The following is a 9,898-nucleotide window of genomic DNA, read 5'->3' as shown; positions in this document are numbered from 1 at the left end:
TGATAAATTTACATAAAATCCTTAAAGTTTTGATGTTGGTACAGTTCATGTATTACCATATAAATAAAAAGGATTATAATGCCCTCACCTTCAGAAAATTACAATGGCGCATATTATTATTAGATGGGAGAGAGAAAGGGGGAGGGGTATTCCTTCATGTTTAAAACAACCAATGAATGAAAATGAAAATCACGAGGACTGTTAAAGAGGGACAAGAGCGTTACCACACTAAACATGTGAGTACTCGATATGTACTGCTGGTGTATATAGATAAATCTTACATAAAAATGCATTCGAAGAGCAAAATTAATAAAGAAACATGTTTCTTCAATGCATTACCGTTTTGGTATATTTGATCTATTTGATCTATACCACGTGACGATGGAGACGATGGTGAAGGGATATTGGTCAGACATTACCCAGACGACCAGTCCGTTATTACGACAGTATTGTGTTTGCACACGGACATAGATGGACACTCGATATGGCTGCGGGAGCGGCGTGGGCGACGTTAAGATCAACGATTAAAGAGATGAGAAGACTTATTCGATGATTAGATTATCTTGGTGATGGTGGATATAGGTAGATTATTTACACTTAATTACAGTTAAATAATTAGATATAGCCATCAGAAACTGTCGATGTTTGTAGTCTCGATATAACGCTTCCTTGCACCAGGTCCTCTTCAATCCAAACTTCTCTGCGCATGATTGGTCCAATATTTCGATATATTGTACTTCCACATTTAAAAGTGTGTGCATCTCCGATTCAAGAGTGATTATGTATTGATTGAAAACAATAAAAAAAATGTTTGTTGTATAGTTTCATAAATTGCAAAATAAGTTACTTGCTTTACACCACTATTACCACCCTCAAAAGGTTACATACTTCAAACAAAAAGTAACAAACTTTACACAAATACACCCCCCCCCCCCCCCCCGCCCCCCAAAAAACCCCAAAACAAAACAAAACAAAAACAGTTACATACTCACATATTACCACCCTCAAAAGGTTACATACTTCAAACAAAAAGTAACAAACTTTACACAAATACACCCCCCCCCCCCGCCCCCAAAAAAAACCCCAAAACAAAACAAAACAAAAACAGTTACATACTCACATATTTACAATATTACCACCCTCAAAAGGTTACATACTTCAAACAAAAAGTAACAAACTTTACACAAATACTTTACACTATTACCACCCTCCAAATATTACATACTTTACACTATTACCACCCTCCAAATATTACATATTTTACACTATTGCCAACCTTCAAACTTTTTTTATCTTTTTAATTAAAACAATAATGAATATCTAAATAATTCCATTACAAAGGAATTATAGCGTTCTCTTGCTCAATATATACAGGTATAAAATATTCGGTTGTCCAGGTGTTCATTTTAGGATACTCTTCTATTTTTCAAATTGTATCTGTCTATTTATGCTTCGTCCTCGTTTATCGAATTTGAGTTAAGATTAACATTCTATTTGTATGTCTTTTTTCTTTGTTGTATTCTTAATGCATGATATTACTTTAGTGAAAATGTTACAAAACTTATATTTTGGATGCCGTATGCACGAAGTGTATTTGATGTACAAATCCGATACCACACACGCATGGCAAGGATTATTTATTTGGAGCAAAATTAATAATTATAGTTGAATAAAAGTTAACGTTGGGTGTGGGTATGGGGTGGGGGTGGTGGTTGGGAGTGGGATTATATGTTTATATCCATACAGCTCCATATTACTATGTCAACAAAATACTTTCAATATTTTAAGCAGGAACTAAGACTTATTTCAATCTCAAATCCAAACAAAATTCCGCTACTTTGCTGTTTGTACGTGGAATGCGCGCGTGCGTCGTGTTTCAGATTGACACGAGCTGGAGCAAATTCCCACTAATTCCAATGGTGTTCTCTCGTTCATTATATAAACCGGTAAATTGAACGACAAGTCGGAGAGAATTAATTTCCGATTACCCGGATGATAAAGGTCCTTTCCACCTACTTAGTCTATATTTACACAAGCACATATGGCATCTTGTAAGTATACCGCAGCAGAATTATTTATTTAACGATAATGCGTGCTGATTGGTTAATTAGCTCGGACCGATTCTGATAACGACGCTTCTGATTGGCCGCTGCGGTGTTTGGCTTATATAAATATTACTTTCGCCAGTCCGACTTGTGCCCTGACCTCGATAGAAGTTTTCAAACATTAGAGAGTGTTAATGATATTTTTATACAAACAGACACCGTTTCGGTAAGAAAATCTTCCGAACACCCACCTTGTGGATCAACACGAGACGTGAATTTATTTTTATAGAGAGGAAGTGTTTTAATCATTTTTCTGAGTAGAATATTTTTTCGTCAGTGATGTTTAACACGTTTGATCTGACAGACATTTTAGTGGCATTACAAGGAGCATTTTCGACAGTTAGAGATTGGGAATTTACTCACTTTTGATATTAAGTTTACATTTCAAGACAAGTCACTTCAATTACAGTAAGTTAGGAAACGGAAGTTAACAATAAACAATTTCTAAACGCCAGAACTGTTTTCAATGGCTGAATAAAGAAGATGGACAATTTTGACGAATGATATTTTAATCTTGGACTTAAAGAAATGGACTGGATATTTTTGCGTAATTTGTGCTGTTGTTAAAAAGCTGGGAAATTGAACAAAGCGACGCACGACAAGGCCCTTTACGCGACAAAATCTGCACATGAATTATGAAGGAAGAAACCAGATTGTCACCAGGATAAATAACAGAGACAATATTTGTGAGAGAGTTTCCGGAATAACAGTGAACGCTAACAGAAGAATTGATATAAGGCACAATAATTCGACTCGCTCTTCAATTTAGTGTCAATATTATTTATAAATACTGTAACTAGGTTGAAAATGACACAAGTAGTTCTACAAAATTCTGGGTGATGTGTTGAAGAATGTGGAATGGGAAAATAATCATTTTGTTATATTCTTTAAAAAACAATTCTTTGACAATAAATGACTTGATAATTATCAAATAATTATCAAAAACACGGCCATTTAAATTTATCTTTACATTAGTTGAATTTGGACATTTTAATATACGGTACCATCATGTTTGGACATTTGTATCCTCAAAAAATGTCTTCCTCCTCCTCATCTTCGTCGTTTTTTATCCGGGATATTTTGGGATCGGAAGTAGGGACATCGAATCCGACGCCGCCAGGGAAATTCTATTCCGGGATGGACCAGAATCTTATGGGTGTTTCCCAACCCTACCTCACCCACTCCTACCAGAATGGATCCGTCGGGACTGTTTCCACGCCCACTTTAGGAATGACTCCATACCAGGCCAGTGTCTACAATGCAATGCAAAGAGGTAAACTTCAAAAATGGGGTTAAAGTTTTATTTATTAATTTTATTTTATTCATTTACTTATATATCTCTTAATTTTTATTTATCTATTTAACTTCACAGTATTAAAAATGCTGAATACATATTTGGAATTAAGTTTATTGATTAGATTCGACGTCATAGGATTACAAGGTCGTAAATTAATGCTATGGTATAATATGTTTGAAAAATTTTGAGTGAATCAATAAAAAAAATAATTACACGAACTCTGAACATATTATATATGTATATATGAATTTGTAGCTGCAGAAATCTTAGTTATAGAAAAAAAAAGGCTCTGTTTTTTTTAGACTTCAAACGGTATCTGTATACCACGTACACTCAATATTGGAAATTAACGACGGTTGTAAGTACTATTTAACATGAAAACATTTGAACGTATTTGAAACTTCGTTTGTAGGTAACAAAAGCGAATTTTAAAAAATAAATCTTTACTTTGCGGAATGATTTTAGTTGCATTAATTACGGCACTGCGGAATTAATGAGTCGAGAGTTTAAACAAACTCCTAGGAATGCTTCCTCACTCTGAAACAGACAACCTTTCTTGCCAAGGCGATAAATAAAGGCGAACATTATTGTTTATTTTCAGGAAAAAGCATCTTCAATCCACATTTAGTACACATTTCACGCTCACACTGTATCAGATTTCGAGATACCCAGACAACCAAATATAGTTGAGTGTGGGTGCCTTACAATCCATTCCCTTGCACCATTAGTAATGATGTCTTAAATATGACATATACTAAACATTAAATTATTGTTTTAATACTTTTCAATAATATTTGAACTAGACAATCTATGGAAAATATTTTTCAAATTATGAAATTTGTTAAAGGGGCATCCTTTCGTTTGAATAAAGTTAAGGTCGTCAAAAGCAAACTTACTGAAATTATGTATTTTTTTCAAAGTAGTAAAATTTATAATCTCTACATTAATAAGGCAGTTTTACTCTCAAGATTAACCAAAGATCTTGTAGTATTAAGTCCTGAAAATTCTTAATTCGACCCGAAGTATCACTAATTACCACAAAGACATACGGTATTTGTATATGACACGCCTATTTCCTGTACATTTCTGCGTTAATTTCATTACTTGTAGGCACAGACACTCATATAGTCATCGTTCGGACATAGATTTCATCAATGGAAATTGTGCATGTTTCTGATGTCCGAACGAAGGAATTCCCCTCGGTTTTGACATATTAAATACAAAAGGCCTACGATATAAACGCGCAAAATATATTTCCAGTTTCCAAGGAAACCACTCTCAAATTAAATAAATAAATTACGTTACATAGTTTTGTATTTACTCTTATAATGGTAATTAAGGAGATATTGACAACTGTTTCCGTCAACTCATTCATATCGTACCGATAATAATAAGTTACCGGACTAACTCATAAATTATCTTAAATTGGTATATTATAGGATCTCTTTCAAAATGGTTAGAAATGTTTTTTTTATATCAGGAAAAGGGCGTCTTAATTAAAAATGTAGATTTTGATTAGGTTGATATTAAGGCTGTAGTCCTTAGGGCTCTGTTCTTGGCCCTTTATTTTGATTTATATCAATACTATCGTGATAGAAATAGAATCTACCGTCAAAGTATTTGCCGGCGATACAACACTTTATACCATAGTCGATTGTCCAGTGCAGCTATTTCATGAATAGTGATTTAGATAACATGACAAGCTGGTCGAAGCTGTAGTGAGTGGATTTTAATCCGAAAAAGACCGGAAAGTATGATAATTAGTAGGGAAAATACTTACCTGAATCGTAGTGTTCTACAAATGAATTCTGAAAACATATAATGAATGTATAATTTCGCAAACACCTAGGTATAACGTTCTCAGATAATGATAATTCGTTAGATCATGTTAATTATATCATAAGTAAAGCTTCTGGTATATTAAATATACCGCGATCACTCAAATTCAAATTAGAAAGACGTTCTTTAGAAAATACATATTTTTCGTTTATTCGTCTTTTGTTAGAGTACGCTGACTTCGGTTGGGACGGAATCTCATTAGAATATGTACAAAAGCTCGAAAATATAAATGCAGAACCCGCCAGAATATTACTTGCGTTAACAAACTACATACTATTGAATAACTGTTCACTGAGGTAGGTTAGCTTAAAGTGACCGTCATTTCATAAAATGCATTATCATTATACCTCAGCAATCTTGTTCCTAACCCAATCTCACCAGGTCCTAATCATAGGACAAGACAGTCCGAAAGTATTACACAGATTCGCTGTAGAAATCTAGCAGATTTTCCATGCTAACGTAGCATGTACACGTATATGTTTTATTCTAGATTTATGTCACATTTAGTTATATATCTTAAACAGCCAGAAGGAAGCAGCAAATCCCACTTTCACGTTTTTCTCCCTTTTTATTGACTACAACGAATTCAATTATTTGGTCAAACGTTAACTGACGTTTTCACAATAGACTCTATTGTCATTATGATACGATGTCGTGTTTTATCATGGCTACAGTCAAACCTATGATAAATTCAATAAACTGTTGAAAAAAGAATTGGACAACCGGCCGTTTCTGGCCAACCTGGTTTTAGCAGCCACCTGTCTTAAGCAGCCAATATCTGTTGGTCCCTTGGGTGGCCGCTTAATACAGGTTTGACTGTATGTAACGCCAATCTATATAAATATAAGTGTCATATTTATATAAGTATTTTGACACTTTTATCTGATTTCTTTTTGTATAATTTACAATATTATTTCACATACAAAATTAACATTTCTCGCGTTATATTCAACGCAAACGAACGTCTCATATGATTTTTCAATACGCATTGTAAAGTTATGTCAGTTAAACGTAAATTAAAACAGGCGATGATCATATGTTCTTGTGAGGAAATTGTATGGACCTTCTGCCTTTACATATACATGTATTTAATTTAAGGTAGAGAGGGGACTAGAGAAAAGTGTCATGATTGCCCATGGACACAACCACAACACCTGGCGATCCGTGATTTCGCCTTCACCACAAAGCATAAACCTCCTCTATTATGGACCGCTTCTATCTGAAATTCCTTTAAAATTATTAACTTGCATTTTTTGCGATTAAAATTGCGTCATTAAGCATTCTTCTGTTTCCTGGACAGGGTTTCCTCTTGATGGCATGATGGATCTGAGGGATGCCATGACTGTGCCTATTCCACTTCCGGTTTACATAAGGTCAAGGTCACCCGGAGACGCGGAAAGTCTGATGAAGCCGAGAAAATGCAGGCGAAGCAGGACAGTTTTCACTGACTTGCAGTTGATGGGTTTAGAGAAACGTTTTGAGGGACAAAAATATTTGTCTACGCCGGAAAGGCTGGATTTGGCTGACAGTCTTGGACTTACCCAGATTCAGGTCAAAACCTGGTACCAAAACAGACGGATGAAATGGAAGAAAATGGTAAGTGGAGATAACTCCTGTTTAAGATAAAAGACTTTTTATGATGCTGGTGGTTAATACTGTTAAACGGTGAAATCATAGAGAGTTGCGTTTTAACTGGAAAGCTTTACAGTTTATTTCACTGAAATGTTATATCGAGAGCGTTTTAGCATGTAGACAATGGATATTAGTACCGGAAAGGGTCAGTTATGTTTTCCTGTGTATCCCAGTCAGTGCTGAGAGTCAAGCAAGGATAAACTACCGTTTTAGGTATTCTGACCCGAGGGATCAGGATGACCTATGTATCGCCATCGTTTTCCCTCATTCGTCGTGCGCCCTCCATCGCACGTTGAGCCTGAAACAATCTTTTGGGGAAGGCAATAACTAAAACAAGGTTCTGTCCCTAAGTACAGAGGGACGAGGCAGCAAAAGGGAGACAAATTAAAATTTTGCTTTTTAAGTGGGTCACAACTAAATTTGTTGATCAACTAATCTAGTTTGACGTGTGTTATTAGACGGGATCCCAAATTTATTTTAATAAATTCATGTTTAAAACACTACTCGCCATTAATGCCTGAGTGAATTATAACCAAATTAGGTCTAAATCATCATCAGGTATAGGCAATTATTTGTTAAGTAATAAATGAGGCTTTGGACAGATGGTCGGGGTCCAATAATGATAAATTAAATATTAAAAGTATGCATTAAGTCACTGCTTCTCCTTAATTCCATAGTTGGTTACAACCATATTTAGTCAAACATCAATTGGAGATGAATTCGTAAGTAATTTTTTTTTATTCCTGGGGTAGAAACGGGAGCCAAAAAATGGAACTTATTTTAAATTTTGCTTTTCAACGTTACACTTCCTTAATATTGCATGAGAATGCGATCCCGGTAAAACAATAGCTGCTTCCTACCGACTCGGCCAGGATAATATCCAACAGATTTCTAGAGGTTCCGAGTTCGAAAACTAGCGGATATTGAATAATTCCTTTGTTGCAGAAATGTTTTACGCTGAAGGTCACACAAAAAGTATACATGTAATTCTTTTTTTTAAGAGAACCATTATGGTGAAATGATGTAATATTTTTCTTGTTCTGATAGGTCATGCAGAAAGGTGGGTCTGAATCACCGACAAAACCAAAAGGCAGACCAAGGAAAGATAACTACGATGTCCAGAGGGAACAGCATGGAACACGTCAAACACAAGAACGTTCACCTGAAACTCCACCAATGAGAATCAACTTTGTAAATGACAATAGCCAATCAGAATCCGTTTCTAAAAATATCGTTTATCAGAAGGTCTTTCATAAGCCTTATCTGGGTGATGATGATGCAGACAAATATGATTAAAGACAATGCAAAAAAGTCCGAATAACGACTTGATTTCTTAGTCTTTAAATTGATGAAATGTTGCTGTCCTCAACGCTTCATATCATTCGCCATTCAACGTACATGTAATATAAGACTGCATTTGAATCAGGAATATAATTTTATCAATGTGTCATTTGAAAAGATACATTCATTTATACAGCTTGCATTCAATCTTAACTTTGTTCCGTTTTTAAATGCGTATCTGCATTTTGCATTTACCGCTACATTGGCCAATCACATACTTCATCTTGACCAGTAACGCCACCTGTCGCGTCATATCCGGGGCCAAAAGAATATAAAACGACTATGCCGAAAAATTTCGAAAAAAAACCCCGAGTGCCTGCGATTTACAGGCTGTCAAAATATCAATGGATTTGATTTTTACATCAATTTCAATCCATGAGACAGTCACATGGGATATTTCAGTAACTTCGTATCTACACCATGTGTTAACGACACCGGATATTGGTACTTGTTAGCGAGGATTTGGTACCAGACATTTTTTTAGTAAGGCTTGAAATATATCTATAGTATATTATATCGAATATTCATTTCTTTATCTTTCGATTTAAACAGATGAAGAGCGCACTGTCTAATCTAGAAATTAAATGAGGCAAAGAAGATCAGACAATTCAATAAAACCCCGCATATACAATGGGAGGGGGGGGGGGGGGGGGGGGGGGGGGGGAGGGTGTTTTACTCGATACTGATATCCGGTTAGAGTTAATAGCCGATCACTACACATAATAAGATATCACACAATTAATTCAGAAAATCAGCTGCAGTTTTGCTTGAACGACGTCCTTTAAGAAAATGTGTTTCTTAGGTTTGTACATTTAGCCGTTTTCCCGCGTAAATACCATATGGAAAAGGTACTTTCTATATACGAGGATTAAGAGAAGGGTCTTGGCATTTAGAAAATCAAACATATAGACTCCTACTTAAAGAAAGTATGATCTCAGCTATAAAATGGCGTGAATTCCCCAGGTGGGGGTTCCCAGGTCCAAGTTCATTGTAGATATCAGCGTTTACTTTGTTTCAAGTACTGGCGTGCTCTTATATGCTATTAAACCTATCCATTTACGCCATTTTCAGATTTTCAAATCAAGCTTAAATTTGATATCAATTTTACGTCTAGCTAAAGCTTAAAATCAAACTTAAATTCGATATCAATTTAACGTCCTTAGAACTTAAAGGAGCGATTGAATTGATATAAGTACTTATGTACATGTTCTCGAATCCTTTTTGTTGATTTTGTATTATTTTGTCACTGCCATATTTTGAATAAAATAATGTTTAAACTAAATGAGCGATTGAGGGGATGGAGTCACTGGTTATAGTATATGGTGAAATGATTAGTTGTGTGAGACCTAAACCCTATACATGACCTATCACTCCTTACCTTATGATTTCATAAGATAATTTAACAGAATTTAGGAATTTAATTATTTCCAATAAATAATTTCAGGTTTAAAAAGTTCCGTACAATTGGAACGTTAATTGACCAGGGCCAGTTTCAGAGGACATGTTTCGCTGGCTTAAATTTTACCGTCGACGTTTCCCGCGATGCTGATCTTTTCAAGAATGGAATTTGGTGTTTGATAATAATTTGAAAAAAAGGAAAAAAAAGAGAAGAAAATCTCATGTTACAAAGTACACAATTCCGCGTAAAAGACGCTAGGGAATTCAAAGAATGTCGGGTTGATAA

General features: G+C 35.1%; 1 protein-coding gene across 1 annotated transcript; it reads left to right on the top strand.

Moving 5' to 3' along the window:
- Positions 1-2,210: 2,210 nt before the first annotated feature.
- On the top strand, positions 2,211-8,191 carry LOC117340929 (homeobox protein BarH-like 1). The gene is made up of 3 exons (XM_033902712.1): positions 2,211-3,378; positions 6,542-6,837; positions 7,921-8,191. Exons 1-3 carry the CDS (start codon positions 3,114-3,116, stop codon positions 8,167-8,169), a joined length of 810 nt encoding a protein of 269 aa, XP_033758603.1. The 5' UTR covers positions 2,211-3,113; the 3' UTR covers positions 8,170-8,191.
- Positions 8,192-9,898: the final 1,707 nt, after the last annotated feature.

The sequence above is a fragment of the Pecten maximus genome, chromosome 13 (genome assembly GCF_902652985.1).
Source record: "Pecten maximus chromosome 13, xPecMax1.1, whole genome shotgun sequence".
In the NCBI taxonomy this organism is placed as follows: domain Eukaryota; kingdom Metazoa; phylum Mollusca; class Bivalvia; order Pectinida; family Pectinidae; genus Pecten; species Pecten maximus.
The sequence above is the reverse complement of the archived record's forward strand: the minus strand, read 5'-3'. Positions and strand labels throughout refer to the sequence as shown.

Bases quoted from the DNA above. Each gene is read 5' to 3' on its own strand.
- LOC117340929 (XM_033902712.1), top strand. From the start codon at position 3,114: ATGTTTGGACATTTGTATCCTCAAAAAATGTCTTCCTCCTCCTCATCT. The intron at 3,379-6,541 runs GTAAACTTCAAA...TTTCCTGGACAG, and splicing joins CTACAATGCAATGCAAAGAG to GGTTTCCTCTTGATGGCATG. The intron at 6,838-7,920 runs GTAAGTGGAGAT...TTGTTCTGATAG, and splicing joins GGATGAAATGGAAGAAAATG to GTCATGCAGAAAGGTGGGTC.